The sequence below is a fragment of the Thermobia domestica genome, chromosome 17 (assembly GCF_964235325.1).
Source record: "Thermobia domestica chromosome 17, izTheDome1.hap1.1, whole genome shotgun sequence".
In the NCBI taxonomy this organism is placed as follows: domain Eukaryota; kingdom Metazoa; phylum Arthropoda; class Insecta; order Zygentoma; family Lepismatidae; genus Thermobia; species Thermobia domestica.
In genome coordinates this window covers 149811110-149828012 of record NC_137470.1, presented here as the reverse complement: position 1 = coordinate 149828012, position 16903 = coordinate 149811110, and the positions used below count along the sequence as shown (strand labels likewise).

Here is a 16903-nt window from a genome sequence, read left to right as displayed (position 1 = left end):
CAAGAATTGTTTACCAGCGAAATTCAAATATATAATTTTTAATCTTTCGACTTTTTCCTTTCTTTTCTGCTGCTGCTGAAGTATCTGGACAACACGAGACAGTATTGTCAAAATGCACGTGTGTAATTTGCTCCTCCCCGTGGGGAGTGGGAGTGATACATCACTAGCCAATCGTATTTGTGACAAGTGGAAGGATACAAATATTTTGTTTATCAGAGTTTAGAGCTTACGCTGAACAGGGAATAGTTAACGGATTTGTTTAAAGTACTCGTACTTAAAATGTTTGTGTCTGTTAAACGTGAAATCACACATAACCGTAAATGAAAGATTTGAAAGCCAAAGTTATAGGTTAGAGCTCGGGCTCTGTTACTGTTGTAGCATTTTAATAGATAAATACTTTTTTCAGTTATATTTGCTGTACGTTAAGGTCCAAATTTACACAATTTACACATGTAACCTACGTTTTTACGTACACAATACGCCCTCTGTCCGCCTCTCATGTTACTGTATAAGATACAAGAAATTTACAGCATTCAGTGTACTGAAAACCTTTCGACACAGTAAGCAAACTCTTTTGATATATGTAAACCAACTTTTAAATTAAAAAAAATGATTAATTCAAATGACTGGACCAAACCACATGTTCAAATTAAATATAACAAATTTTGTGTTAAAATCCATTTAGTTAATTGTAAACAAATTAGTTTAAGTTGTTGGCCAATGTAATGACTGTTAGTGAATATTGTTTGAACGCGTCGGTGAATGACTAACAGTAAATGAAAATATGAAACTAATTGTAGATCTGAAGTGAAGTGATTCAAATAAAAGCGTATAGATATAATTAAATACTACTAAAATTATTCCTCGACAATGTGTCTTAAAATTCATTTAAATATGATGGAAACTATTTAATAATACTGGGATGTGCTGTCCACCGGCGATTAGGGGCGTGGAGGTAATTGCTGCCCCCCTCTTTTGGCTTTTCACTATAACCTAATAACATGCCCCCTTACTATTAGTAGTGTTTTGTCCACTTTTTTAGTGTTCATGCCCTAATTGCCGTCACTGGTACTTTCCATTACAAGTGAATGGATCTGTGTTTTTGCGCAACTACAATTGATCACGGAAAGTAAGATAAGTTTAACGCTTTATTAAAATTGTTACAGTTATTTAGTGTACTAAATATTAAATTTGTCTAAAAATTAAAAGTTTGCACGTGTATGTTATATGGGAACAACATAATAAAATGTAGGGTTGTTACAAATGATTGGAGCTGTTTCATGAATTTGGCGTAGCTATATTTGGCATACTATCACGAAGCTTTACCATAATATAGACCTTTAATTTATTTAATTTCGAACTTGGGGTAGTTCTCAATTCATTTTAATAAACCTCAGCAACGATTTGCGAGGACAACACAAGAACAGATTTCCTCTTCTGAAAACAATAAGACCAGACCGGCGAGAAGGTCTGGAAAGGGCAAGAGACCACTTGCTGCTCGAAAACTTTCATCTGAGTTGTTTGTACGCACCGTATCTACGCCCGAAGTTAAAAGCAGCCAGAATTTTCCAGCGTATAAAAATTAGGTTCGTAAACTTACGACAGGTTCCATACACTAACGTATTGACAGCTGCTAACAAGATTAGCTTATGAAATTTTATGGTTACTCCGGAAAAATACGCTAGTGTATGGGCCTCTATAGTCTACGTGGCGTAACGTGGGACGTAAAACTTAGACTTCATGTCATTTCATTTTAGCCTTCAACCGGGAAGTCCTTCATTCCCATTCTCGATAAAAGTAATTTGGCCTTCAACCGGGGAATCCTTATATTTATGTTAAGTACATTTTCTTGGTTTTCAACTGGGAAATCTTTGTAATATTGCCAGACTGAAACAGAACTGAAGAAAAAAAATAAATAAGAGGGACCAACATGATTATCAGCCGTCAGGTCCGTGTCTAGAGAGCCACTCAAATATCCACGACGGTTACAAACATCTCTTTCTCAAAGGATTCTACCTATGGTAAATAACAGAATAGTGCGAGAAGAGTCTGATATAAAATGAAAAACCATGCCAATATAAAAAAAAAAAAAAAAAAAAACCGGGAGAGTCAATAAAACTATTCTAATTTATTTAGGGCCATCGTGGTTAAAAAAACTTTCAATTGAAAGGCAGAAAACCCAGGCAAAGATCTGAAATGTATTGACAATGTGACTCTTTTCTAGTGGGATTTATTTCCTTATTTTCTTTTCAAAATATGACCACCAGATTTACCCTCTCTCTTCACATTCGAATGGTCCTGGGTTCGATACCATTGGATGACCATCCTGAGTTTTTCCTATTACAACAGGAAAGGGCTGCAGTATTACATGCAGCCTTGGGAACCGGATTGATTCATTGATTGATTTTGAGTTTTACGTCCCGTTCAGCAGCGAGGCTATATGAGACGTGGACCTATTGATTAACGTGGAATCCGAACCACATGAGCTCCCGCCGGGAATTGAACCCGGGTCCTTGGGAACCGGCTTGGAAGGACAGGAGGGAGCATATGCCCTGCTTGGTGTTGTTTTTTATTTGGGAAAATAGACCACTTCATTAACAATAGAATTAAAACATGTGTCATCTTCTTTAGGAAGGTACACTCATGTCCAAAATTATTGTTGCATGTCTATAAATATGTTGTTGTAGGAATATAATTTGATAACGAATTCATCCGATATTTCTTATCATGTTGGTATGTATACAATCGGCAGAGACATGTATGTGGCAAATTTCATGTCAAAAGAGCAGTAAATAAGAGCAATAAAACGAAAATAAAACTTTCGCGTCCATTTAGCAACATTTGTTTAGTCATTCTAATTTTCGTATTTATAAATATTTTCCTATGAAATTTACCACATATACATTTCCCGATTGTACACATAATTAGTATCAGTATTAAAAGTACCCAGCAAAATCATTATTACATTATATTCTTACAAGAAGACAGTTATAAATATGCAACAATCATTTTGTACATGAGTGTACAAGGACATAACAGGTGTTTTTCAAACATTGAATTAGTGTTCGTATAAATTGAACTTATTTCTTGACGTCATAGAAGTAAGAACTGTTGCAGAGCGACGTAAGTCCGGTGACAATACAATATTCCATTGTTACTTTCATACTTTGCAATATATCTATTTATTTTAAAAGCAAATTTTAATATATTTTTATTTTCAACTTCTTTATTCTAAAATAAATAATAGCCTTGAACCAGCCCTGGTTTCCCTGGTTGCATATCACTTTAGGATTTGGAATATGTGTCCAATGAATAAAAAATGATAAAACACCTTTTAAAGACATTCTTTTGTTAATCAATTCGCACTAAAAAGTTAAAAATAATTTTGTTTATGCAAGACTAAATAAAAAGAATAGTGCGCGTCATTTTAAGAATTTATAAAGTAACTGTAAGCCTATATTAGAGCGCATCCCATTTTTTATTTTTTTGTCATGCATAAACTTTTTTTTTTTTTTTTTACTTTTAAGTGCGACTTGATTAATGAAAGACTGTCTTTAAAATGTTTATTATCTTTTTTATTATTGTTAATGTTTGAATCCTTGGCATAGGGTGTTTATTTTGGTAAGGTACCATCTGGTGCGTTTCTATACTACTAGGGAACCGGTATATTAAAATTTAGTTTCCTATGCGTTACTATATACATTAAACAGCACTTTAAAAAAAAAAAAAAAAGGAATTACTACCGAATATAGTGTTTCTCCGCTAATAAGAGGGAGACAGATTGAGGGTACCAAACAGCCCTACCGTTGATTGAGAAATATTTAGGTGTCGACACTGATGAGCAACATCTACATTTGAATTTGAATGTTTTATGGGCTTTAGACAAATGATTCAGACCGGGATACATGGGGGATGGGGGACGGACATAATGGCAGGAGGACATAATGGCAGGAGGACAAAATGGCAGAGGACGAAATGGCAGGCGGACGAAATAGCAGAGGACGAAATGGCAGGAGGACATAAAAGCAGAAAGTATAATTTGAACTCTCGGGTTTTAAACTATTTTATTTCTTACTTGGTAAATGAAGATTTCAACATAAATTTTCGATTTGTTCATTATGTTCCAAAATTGGAACTGCTAATAATATTTCAATTCTGAGAATTGTGATGTGAGAATTAAGAGTGCCACCAAGATTTCCGCCGGAAGTTTGGGATGCTCATGAGGCAACTCTATTTAATAATCCTCGCATAAATAACTTATGTGAGGGGTGGAATCATAAGTTTTTCCATTTGGTTAGACACAATCACCCAACGGTAAGGAAACTCATACAAACTCATACATACAAGAAATTAATGTCCACTCAGAATAAGCTTCAAATCTGTCCATCTCCCAATGTTGAAGACAACTCTGCTCCCAATTCTCCACAGCATTGTTTTCGACTACAGAAATATTTTGAACATCGCTATATATATATAATATGAGAACGATCTTACCCTTCCTCCTCTTCCCCCAATGTTGAAGACAGATGTGCACTGTTGCATACATACCTGTCGTTTCTCGTTTCTTTTTGTCCATGAACTCAAAATCCTGGGCAAGGCTTGCATAAACTTCCTGCCATGCTTTTTGCTTTTCAATTCTATCCTTGAAAGAGTCTGTTATCTTATCCCATATGTAAGGTCTACATTCCACAAGTTCAATAAGGGTTAAAATATCGAATGGAAAAATTCCTGCCATCTCTAAAAATCTAAGCAAAACTAGAAAGGTAAGAATACAATAATACACAACCTTTTCATCCAGTTACTGTAGCTAAACTGCGGAACTCTATCAGGGGGTCGAAGCCGGTACAAAGGGGAGAGGGAAAACTTCGATACATAGCTTTGGTCTTTGTTTCCAATTGCCATTCCACAAATTCTTTTAAAAATGGGGGATTTGGGATAGTTTTGGAAGTGAGAGAAAAAATCTGCAACAAGTGAAGCATAAAGTCACATCCCTGTTGTTGAGATCACAATCAAGAAAATGCCAAATGAGTCACTTGTCCTTGGAGCTTTGCAAAGAGTGTTTGATTGTGCTGGTTTCGTTTCAAAATAATGATAATTCTACTTTGACTTGTCAACAAATATTCTATTCAATCATTGCTTATTGAGTGGGACCGGGAAAAGTGATCTGCACACAATTTTGATGAAAATAAAAGGAAGTAATAATAATCAGGAGTTTTTTCCATATGCTTATGTTCACAGTGTATCAAACTTTGAAAATTACGCTTAAATTAATTTCCAGAATGTATTAAAATTTATGTGCATTAATAGATTAAAAAATATACCATCAAAGAGTGTGTGTGTGTGTGAGAGAGAAAGAACAAAAATTTAAAAAGGAGTGGAAAATAATCAAGAAATTAGTTATCTAAATTTCCTATACTCTATTTGGTAATAGCTATTTAGAGGGAAACCAGTATTCTTCAGACTTCCCACATTTTATACTTATTTAATAAAGGGAATTAGCTACTCCAAAACAGAGACTGTAAAAAAAATAAGCTGTTCCGAAGTTGTTTATAGGACAAGATAATAATAATATTAATATACAATTGTAATAGATAAAATGGAAACAAAAAAAGTTCCAAAGACATGAAACGAAACAAGAATACACAGCGCCTTGTAACTCACTCTCTTCATCTAACCCACTGGCCGGCCGACATTATAAGCCGCATGTGCATCCAATCATAAGAAAACATTGCCCCCGACAAAATCGGTGTCGGCGATATCGCCGACAATATCGGGGGCTTGGCCGACAGCATCTGCGTCGGTGGCGTGTGCAAGCTACGATTTGAAGTCTATTTCACCGCCATTATCGGCACTTCCACCGATATTATCGTTGCCGTGTGCAAACGCACTTAGGAATCTTCCACCCGTGGTAAAACCTGCCGAAATTGGAAGCAATATCAAAGAAACACTGCTTTGAAAAGAGAGGGAGCAAACATGCATAAAGAGATAGTCAGAGTCGGATTTAGGTTTAGTGGGGCCCCAAGCTGTTTAAGGTAATGGGGCCTTTTATGTGTGTCCAGATCAACATAGACACCCTACATACAGAAATGGAGAAACTAGAGATAATTTAGGAAGCAGACTAGCAGAAGGAGCTCCATTAATTACATGAACCTAGGCTACATAGCAGGAAGCACTGTTGCTATGTATATATAAATTTTATTTTATTTTATTTTTTATTTTCTTATATTTTAAAAATGTATATCCAGTTTTTCTTTAGATTTTGGGGCCCCCCAAGAGAGCGGAGCCCTAAGCTATAGCTTGTTTAGCTTATACGTAAATTCGGCGCTGTAAATAGTATATATATACAGGCACGGGTCCAAGGGTGGCTATAGAGGCTATACCCCCCCCCCTTCCTTGATGCTCACGTATACACAGGATAAAATGGGCTGCAATCCTGTTTACTCTGGATAAAGAGGCAAACTATGGTTTAGCTCCTCCCTTGATCATATCCTGGATCCGCCACTATATATATATATATATATATATATATATAATGTGTGTGTGTGTGTGTGTTTGTGTGTGTCTAGTACACATAAACGAAGACTTTGGTTCGGCTTCTCCTTCACAAATCTTTGTCGAAAGGTTGACTTTATCGCTACAAACACAAATTATTACTTCTCATAGAAACCATCTACAAATACACTGTACTGCTGAAACAGAAACCATTAACTAAAGAGGTCATAAATTTTGTCATTCCTCGTGTTTGAAGTTCCCGTTTTTCACAATGATTTCCTTCCTCCCGCCCCTGTTAAGAAGCTCAAAGTAGGTTTTCAAAAGGACTGGCTCCCGCTGAGAAGGAAAGTGGGATGAGGAATGACTATAGTGACATCTAGCAGTTAGACGGCCAAGTACGTGAACACGAAAAAATCTGATTTCTGAATTCTGTAGATTCAATAATGAAGGATATAATTTCTCATCGATTGTGTAATGGATGTCTTTGGAAACAGCGAAAAAATAGTACAGTAGCGCACAAATACAAAGATTGTACTCCATTCTCAAAAAAGTCCGAAGTTTTTAGCTCTTTTCCTTACTGTAAAAAAACAGAAGATTTTCCCTCTAATTTTGATCATTTTCTTATGGGAATTTGGATTATAATTATCTGTATTTATAAGAAGAAAATATCACGCACAGCGTTGAAATTGCACCTTTAAAATGAGATGCATCATATTTAGTGAGCTACTGAGACATTTTTGCAAAAGAACGAAATGAAACGATGATTTGCCTAAAAAATTGTTGAGATCCCATGTTAAATTGAACACCAATATTCCGGTCGCTGTAGGGCACTCCTTCTCCCTCTTAAGGTAAATTTCTGAGTACATATACCGGTCTCAATCTGCACGGCAAGTTATCGTCGAATAAGATATGGCTGGCAAGAACAGCACGTCCGATGAAGGTCGGGTAAAAGAGCAGCGCTTATTTGGAGCCTAAATTTAATTGTTGTAGCAGTGTGTATGGGATGTCACTCTCCAGCTCCTAATTTACCACTTTCCATTTCTAGAAGACTCCATGAACCTTCTATGCTTGGAGACTAAATCTATTATCGTTCTCTTAAACATCCACTGGTACATTAATGAATTATAGCTTCGAAATAAGTACTAGTTTTTTATATAGTCAAGAGAGAGAATATACTTCAGGCAAAAAATTTCTTCTAGGCCTTATATCTCGAGAACTACATATAGTGTACCCAAACCAAAACCAACAATTTACTCAGTATAATGTACTTATTCCGTAAAATTACGAAAAATCGATTTAGGGGCCGTTCAAAAATTTCGTGGCTCCTGATCAACAAAATTCAATGTATTTCATCCAATTAAGCATTTTCTTGTATGTTCCATATAGTGATGGAAGTGTTTATCCTATTGCCAGATAGTTCGGAAAACTGTGAAATCAGTATCGAGAAATCCATTGTTTTCATTCCAGGAATTTTTCATACTGTCAGAAAATTAACTTATGTGGATAACAAGAGTTTTGTGCATGGACTGTTACGGAAATGTGCAAGTTCAAATTTTGTTTGGAGTAGAGTAGTTCTTAATTGTTGAAAATTGTGACTCAGGGCTAAAGCTCATAGTAATAATTCGTTCTTTTGATTGCAGATTATAACTAATTTAATGGCGGGCATTGAAGAAATTACGGGTGTACGGGGAGATTTCTATATAAGGGTAAGTAAAACGGTTGCTGTCCTAGGTTGTCCTGTAAAGATACGTGCTGAGCACGATTAGTGGGATAATTCGGATAATGTAAAAGTAACCAAGTAAGTTCTGTCGCTTTTTCACCCACTACCTTCGAACATCGATATGTCGTACCTGGAAGATCGAAAATAGTCCCAATCAGCTTCGACCTTCTGCAACGTTCTGAAAGGTCATGGATTCCATGGCTTTAGAACTTGGTCGGCTGTGAAGCGAAGAAGGTATCAAGTGCATTTTGTACCTCGACTAGGGATTTGAACTGGTGTCCTCTAAGGTGATTATCACCTGTTCCATTCCTTGGACAATCGGACGACGCAATGTTCGGGGAGTATAGCGGCTGCAATAGTGTTTCCCATTCAAATCGTAGAATGGTGTCTCGGGTCATCCTAGCCACGTAGGGCTTAGCGTTGTCCTGTAACAAGAGGACCCCTTTGCGATTGAAAGTGCTGACTAGTTTTTTTTCAACGCGGCTCAACTACTGACAGTGCACAGTTGCATTGATGCTCTGACCAGGTGGTAGCAGTTCCCGATGTACCATCCCGCGAGCATTCCACCATACAGACATGACTGATTAGCATCCCATGAACCGGTTCCAAAATATCCGAAACCAGTACTGCACCAGAGCAATGACGGCGCCATGGAGCTTCGTAGAGGACCTCTTTCTCATCACATGTCAACAGCCTGTCCAGAAACTGCTCCTTCCTCAGACGAGACAGCAAAGAAACGCAATGTCTGCTTGCGCTGTCTTCTAGCCCGTAGTCAAATCATGTGACTCATCGACCCAACTTGTAATGCTTCCCAAGTTGATGGAGCGCTACCGAATAGTTTCTCCACTCTCACTCAATTGTAGTCCCAGTTCCTCACATGTCTGACCACTGTTCGCCTCAATTTCTGCTGGAAGATCATTTTGTACATATGTTGATCTTTCGGCACGTGGTGCGTCTCCGAGTGTTTAGTCACCGTCCTTAAACTTGTTAAACCACCGCTGCACTGTCCGCGTAGTCACGACACCCTCACCAAAGGCCTGGCATATCTTCCGCCCCGCTTGAGCGGCGTTTGACCCCAATTTGAACTTGTACAGAATACACGTCCTTATGACTGAGTGGAGATTCCATGCTCACTGTCCTGCTGAAAGTTCACGGTGTAACTGAACTGCCACAACCAGGTAGTATGTTGGATATACCCTCACCAACAACTGACCTTCGCCTTATCTCCATTCGCATTCAACTCACGGTGAGAGGCAATGGAACACAGGCCTCTACAAAAAGAAACAGAACTTTCTTGGTTACCTTAATAATAATAATAATAATAATGATAATAATGATAATAATAATAATAATGATAATAATAATGATGTTTTGAACATGATATATTGGACGGAAATTCTATGAAAATGACACATTATTTATTTGAAATTATCAACAGGGGACTTTTGAGATCGATATTAAAATTATATTTTAATTTTCCACAACTTACAGTTCATTTACACTGTGATATAAAAGAATTCTTACATTGTGTTGACATGTATTTGCAATTTGTGTATATATATATATATATATATATATATATATATATATATATATATATATATATAATATTATATGAAATCATATGTAATGACAACATGCATGCATACATATATACATCTTATTTATTTGTGTGTGTATGTGAAATATTTTTTCTATGAAGAACTTTTTTTGGTTTCACAGTTACGTATGTCATGAAAATTTGAGTTTAGACTTAAATTTTCCCCACTGATTTAATTGGGACTTAGAACAAGAATTAGCAGGAAATACACGCAACAAATCTGTTAAACGTTATCTCTGCAAAACAAGTATTAGGGGTAATACACGGAGCGAATGTTCAACATGAATTTGCTATTTAAAACAAGAATTAGAGCAAAGTGCATGGTACAAACCTATGTAAAAGTTAATTTGGGACTAGCATTAAATAAATGCAGTGTGCACTTTTAATGAATACTTATGAGGGATTATTTTCTTCCACAATCGTGAGTGACTACTTACAGTTCATTACAATATCTGATAATTTATTAAATTGTTATTATGAATACTGGCATAGTTAATTTTTTCTTTCCTCCCTTTTCATAGAGGAAAATGGAATACATAGACGAGAAGTACATGAAGAAAATCTTCTTGAATGAGGGATCAGATAGCAACTTGCTCAAATTATTCGAAAAGTTGTCCTTGTCGTAAGTATTCTTTTTTGCAGTCTTTCAAGATTTGGACGAGAGTTTGTCCCTACTCAAGGAATTAAGCTATTGTTAGTGGATTTTTTTATTTTTCAAAGAAATGAACAAAAAATGTTTAGTTCATTTTGCAGTTACTTAGCGAATAATTTGTATTTTTAAATATTTATTTGGTTAAGTCCCGTTAAACCAGTCATTTTTATGTATGACATTAGAGCAGCAGAAAATAATGATTGAGGAGAGAAGGAGGGAGAAAGGTGTAAAGAGAAATGTTGTTAATGTACGACTAACAATAGGTTCACAATTGGTGCATCTTCATAACCACCTATTCAGAGAAAAAGCCAATGACGAGAGGGAGAGAGGCGTACGCGCAGTGTATGAGTGGTTTATCTGAAAGATCTTGGGACCCCTCGACGAATGTTTTTGTTTGCTTCTGTTTAGTACTTCTAGCAAATTTCAGATTGCTCTATATGTATGCTTGTCTGGTGTGCGCCCAATAACTAACGTCTGTTCAATTTTCCAAAGCAGTTCTTTGAATAAAAGCGCCTAACGTTGTTATAGTTTTGACCTCTAGTGTGCACTCTAAACTTCTATGTAACTTTCGAGTAGTGACGTAGCGGTTTCAGACTAGCAACTGTAAAGTTAAGTATGCGAAAGAAGCATGTCAAACCTTGCCTCATGAAACAAGGAGCGGTGATAAAATTTTAATCTAAATATGGCAAAACTGCCACAGAACTAGAGATGCAAGGGCTCGGAAAAAAACCGGCTTTTTTGGAAAAAAACTCGGTTTTTTCTGCTTTGCTTTTTTGCTTGGGAAATTTTGGGCTTTTTTCAAAATTCTGCTTTAAATCGATGAAGCAGACTTTGTTTCGCTTCTCTATAACACAGAAAGTCATTTAATTAGTGGTTGATGCCGATAAGAATATAAAACCTCGAAAGTAAACCATGAATTTCGAAAAGAGATTTTAAACAATTTTACTTCAACATTTTTACATTATGAATTCCAAAGGATTAACCAATGTATATAATAAACACATTTTAACCTCCTATATACAAAAGTAAGCAGAGTTGGCAAGAACCATCGTTGTTTCTGAAAATGCCAAAAACCCGTTTTGGGGGGGGGGGGGGGGCAGTTTAAACCAGGCTTTTTTGGGGTTTAAACCAGGTTTTTGATTTAGATATTTTGCTTTATGTATTTGTATTACATATTCACAGAAATAAGTTTGTTTCGCCTTGGTGTTATTATTCAACAACGGGGTTATGCTGGAAGAGGTCCCATAAGCTTAAAGAAGTCCGGTCAGCAAATTTCTTAAATTGTGAAACTCCCGCCCTAGCCATCGGGAAAATCCCGTCATGCTTTTAAATGTAAAACAATAACGGGGAAAATCCTGTAAAATTTAATTTGCATGTAAAATTTAAAGGTTAACGTATTATAATCAGTACGCTAAAACTGAGTGACACACAATCATAGTCAACGTCTTGCGAATAAAATCAGAAAAATAAACACACTGCTGAACAAGACTGCACTTATTTAATATAAAAACACATTTACACGTGACGTTTCGATCTTCTATCCAAGATCCTCATCAGACGTACACTCACGTCTGATGAGGATCTTGGATAGAAGATCGAAACGTCACGTGTAAATGTGTTTTTATATTAAATAAGTGCAGTCTTGTTCAGCAGTGTGTTTATTTTTCTAAAACTGAGGTATTAAATTACAAATTTAGTATGTAGGTATCATTGAAAGCCCACTCCAAGCTAATGTTGGAAGCTAAGTAGGCAATCGATAAATTTTACCAATTTTAATCAATATATTTAAGCAACCTTCGCTTCTTTATAAAACAACAGGCATGCAGAAATATATAATTTGGTTTCGTTTTGTATGTTTAGGCTTAACATCCTTACGTAATAACGAGGTTATCAAGGAGAAGACTTTCGCTTAAAGTGACATCCGAAAGAGTATTTGGTTTACACATGAAAGAAGGGTTGTGGTTCGACCGACAATTGAACATGGGACACCTTGATTAAAAGGTGAAAAGGAAATAAGACTAATGCAGATGGTTTGACATGTGAAACGTCACTATGAAGTTCACACGATTCGCATTTATGTTCTTTTATTTTTTTTAGTTTAAACCAGTTATTTAAAAAAAAAAAACAGCTGGTGTAAACGAGCCAACCCTAAGAGTAAAAACTTCTTTCAAAAAATACACAAATAACTAGCAAAATTGTATGTAGTATTTTTACTTCAAAATATTCCATACCCTCTTTTTGAAACAAAATAAAATTAAAATAAAACATAAGAGAAATACTTAGATTTGTATGATACAATTAAAGGCTGTACATGGTTCTGTATATTCTTGAAATTCTACAGTCAAGTTTTTTATAACCACCATCAAGGGCGCCCATCAGGGGGGTTAAGGGGGCGCTTGCCCCCCCTAGAGGAAAATGTACTTCAGAATATTGAAAATCCAATAGGATTTTTACATTAGTTACAGCAAAATTTGAAACTATTTTTGAAACGTCGCTTATACTTCCCCTCCTTGGAAACCACAACATGGGCGCCCTTGACCACCATCACGGTTTACCCAGTCCTCAAGTTTTCTGATTTTTTAACAAGAGGGATTCAACATATCATTACGGAACAAAAAAAAAAAAAAAAAAAAAAAAAAAGACTACGGAATATATTTAAGTTAAGCTAAATACAACTGCACAACAAACGTGACTGAGTGGTTGGCTTTTGCGCTTCTATCGGGAAGTCCGGGATTCAACCCAGCATTCGACCATTCTGACAAACCCTTCCTTCATTCCATCTGAGAATGTAGAAATAGTGCGTGTACTGGCCGACTAGGAGTGTAGGAGTTGGCCGACTTTCTTTCTTATTGTTTTTAAATCGTTATTATTACTAATTACCAGCAGTGACGGTTTTGCGAAGGTTAGAGGATCGGTCTTTCGGACTGAAGCCTGTTCTCCAAAGTTGTGGAATGTCTAAAACAAACGAAATATCTATTAGTTATGCCTTTACTCATAAACTTTAAGCTCCCGTCAAATAAAAATTACGAATGTTTAGAAAAACTAAACATTAGTAGTAAGAAAACCCCTCCCAAAACACTTTTTTAAATTCGCCACTGATTATCAGTATAAAATGATCTTCAAGGTTGTATCCGGAAGATTATTGCTAAACATATAAACGAAACGAAATATTAGTTATGTCTGTACTCATAAACTTCAAGCACCTCCCAAATAAAATTAGGACTTTTTAGAAAACGAAACAATCAGAGAAACCCCTCCCAAAGTACTTTTCTAAATCCGCTATTGATTATTTGTATAAATTGGTATTCAAGGTTGTATCTGGAAAATTATTGCTAAATCATTGCACAACTACAGTATAACAAAAATGTGCAAATACGGTTTGACGGACATATTGAAAAACGTATGCTTTGACGGATATATAGAAAAACGTAAGTTTAACTTTCGTGCTAGAAGCTGGAGTACTAAGCTCTTAGAAATGAAACACGGATGACAAACTAAAATGATCTAGAGAAGGAAAAAAATGTCGATAACTCAAAAGTTAAAATAAAGTTAAATAACCTGTAAAATTGCCCTCAAATACTACATTCTTCATGTTAGCTTTAATTCGTAAAATATGTGCTCCATCCATCTTGATGGTGAATTACAGAGCTAAATATGGCATTCAGGTCGTGGAAATCTTATCTGACTATAGAATATACTATAAGAAAGCTATTTGGATAGAAAAATCATGAAAATGAAAAAAGCCAAAATTTCCAAAATTCTCGGTTTTTTTTCCAAAAAAGCCGGCTTTTTATGTGAAAAAAACCATCGATTCAAAAAAGCCGGCTTTTTTGCATCTCTACACAGAACTGTATCGAATGAACATATTATCCTCACAAAAGGATTTAGGAAAGATTCAGGCTTTTTTCTTTCTTTCTTTCTTTCTTTCTTTCTTTCTTTCTTCAGAAGTGCACAAAGCCTCGAGCTGCATATTGTGAAAAATTCATCAAAGCAGTTGTCCAAGGGCGTGATGTGTTCCAAAGAATTATCATTGGTCAAAAAAGTGATTTCCAGTTTTATCGAGTGAAAGGGGGGAGGGAGAGTCATAACATAAACGGACGTGAATCATTATCTCAGCTGAAGTCAGGATGCAGAGTTCTCGTGGGGAAAATAGTGATTGTTTTTTTTTTTTTTTTTTAATCTGGCCATTTCTTTACCAACACAGTTGGATAGCAAGAAGTTTCAGTACACTCATCACGAGCAACAATTTTCACTTGTCTGTGCAGAAACGAGACGTCCAAAGTATAATTCATCCTCCAGTGATTCTTGTCCCTTCTTTAAGTGTTGAAAACAAGCGGAACGTCTATGTACGACGTAGATAACTACTGTAAACCTTCTGTGTATCTTGATGGTGGACAACATACTGACCGTGAGTTTTCTCTGGATACTAGTTTCCTCCCACGTTCTCATTCCACTAATTCTCCCATAATTACTTGCCTTAATCATAGTCTCCTTTAGCCTACAGAGTGACGTTAAACTGAAAGATTTAATTTCATTTTTTTGTATGTCTTGGTACAAGTTTGTGGTGGTTTTGCGTAATTTATAGAAATTTGTCAACTTTCTTTGCTCTATGATGCAAAGTTCAACACACTTGATTCACATATTCTCAGTTTTATGGTTGTTGCTCAAACTGTTTTCTCTCTCCACTCGAAAGTTGTACTGACATTAGAGTATCTTTTTAATAGTCAAAACAACTACTACCTTAGATCTTTTATTGAAAGAGCTATTCTGGAAAAACAGATCTTATTATTTCTTACACGAGGATGGCAAAACATATGTATATTTATAGATGCAAGCAAATTACAACCGTATAAATTAAATTTAAAATACTTCCAATTCACTGGTGAAAATGAAATATACTGTATATACTAAATACGGAAATTTTAATTAAACTATCAACTTTTTCCAGTATATAGATGGGTATGACCAACTACAGGAGCAAAAAGTCAAGTGACATACGTTTCGTAGTTTCCGTATAGATTTAATTCATAAGGTTGTAATTTGCTTGCCTGTACAAATGTACAGTCAGCGACAAAACTTCTTTTCGTTTGGTAAAATTTTTATTTCGGGAATAACAGTGGGACGTACAGTTTGTTTCAAGGGTGGAACGTACAGAAAATTACATTCTTTTTAATTTTTTGAAAACTGTACTCAAATTATCCTTCCATTCTGAAGTTATTTACGAAACTAATTTCATCAAACTGAAAGAACTTTCATCGCTAACTACGTATAATGTTTCGCAGTTCTCGTATAGATTTACCAGACACTTTGTATAGCATAGCATTGACTTCGAAACTCACTGTATACCGCTATTAAAGAATTAGATGCACAAAATTCCGGTAGTATTTTTTGAAACACGAGATGATTAAATAAAAAAGGTCCACTGTTAACGAAGCAGTTTCACAATGAAATCTTTACCGATAAGATGTGAAAGGAGTTTTCGGAAGTCAGCCAAAACATATGTATTTGAAGGAACTATTCCAGCATTCACCTGATAAAACAAAAATCTCGAATATACTCCCGTCACAACGGCCAGCAGCAAGATTCCAAGAAGCTCTCAAATAAGAGAGAACTCCAGCCTCTCACCTGCATCCGCTCGTTATTTAACACTTTGCATACCTCTAGAGTGGCCCTACGTAGCGTACTCTTAACGCTTTTGCCTTTGGTGAGAGATCCCGGTGAGAACGCTGGGTCGAAAAAATTAAAGCTTTCTTAGGCCGGCCATCCTGAATGAAGTTTTCCTGAGTTTTCCACATTCACACCAGGCAAATGCCGGAATGGTACCTGACATATAGGTCCTCGGCCCCTTCCTTCCTTCCTTCCTTTCCCAATCCTTCCAAATTCCCTGGGTAGTGTCATCACTAGGGCTCGGAAGCTGGACCTAAAAAGGACCTATAAAAAGATCTAAAAATATCTTTAAAAAAACCTTAAAACTGGAAAAAAAAGACGTAAAAAATAGGACTCAATTAAATTAGAATTACCTATTTAATGAATATAATGCTCTAAAATAAGAAAACTTCCTCACTCCCTCCTGCTGGTAAACATTGTTACCCCTCCTCATATGACTTGTGATTGTTGCAGATCTGGTCTTATCAGTCCAGTCGTTGAAGAAAGTCTTATCTTTTGAATTTCCTTTATTAAAGAAAAGATGTTTAAGAGGTGGTGGTGATTCGAGTTATGGTCAGTAAATTTATTCTCGAAAGATGAAGTGAAAAAAAAAAAAGACGTTAAGACACCTAAAAAGCTTTAAAAATATCAATAAACAAAAAAAATCCAAAAAAGGCAAAAAAAAAAAAAAAAATCGTCTGACCTACAATGACCTACAATGACCCAAAATGAACACGTTAAGCTTCTTCTTCGGACTTTCGTAAAAAAAAAAAAAAAAAAAAGGGGGGTCTGA

The 16903-nt window shown here is 35.8% G+C and overlaps 1 protein-coding gene across 6 annotated transcripts in view; it reads left to right on the top strand.

Moving 5' to 3' along the window:
- The window catches only part of LOC145674406 (putative Na(+)/H(+) antiporter nhx-9), a 310549-nt gene that overhangs the window by 266828 nt on the left and 26818 nt on the right, over window positions 1-16903 (top strand). For all 6 annotated transcript variants that reach the window (XM_081744429.1, XM_081744424.1, XM_081744426.1 and 3 more), the window contains 2 exons: window positions 8133-8198; window positions 10334-10434. In XM_081744429.1, the coding sequence (XP_081600555.1) occupies window positions 8133-8198; window positions 10334-10434 (167 nt within the window). The remainder of the gene's footprint in view (window positions 1-8132; window positions 8199-10333; window positions 10435-16903) is intronic.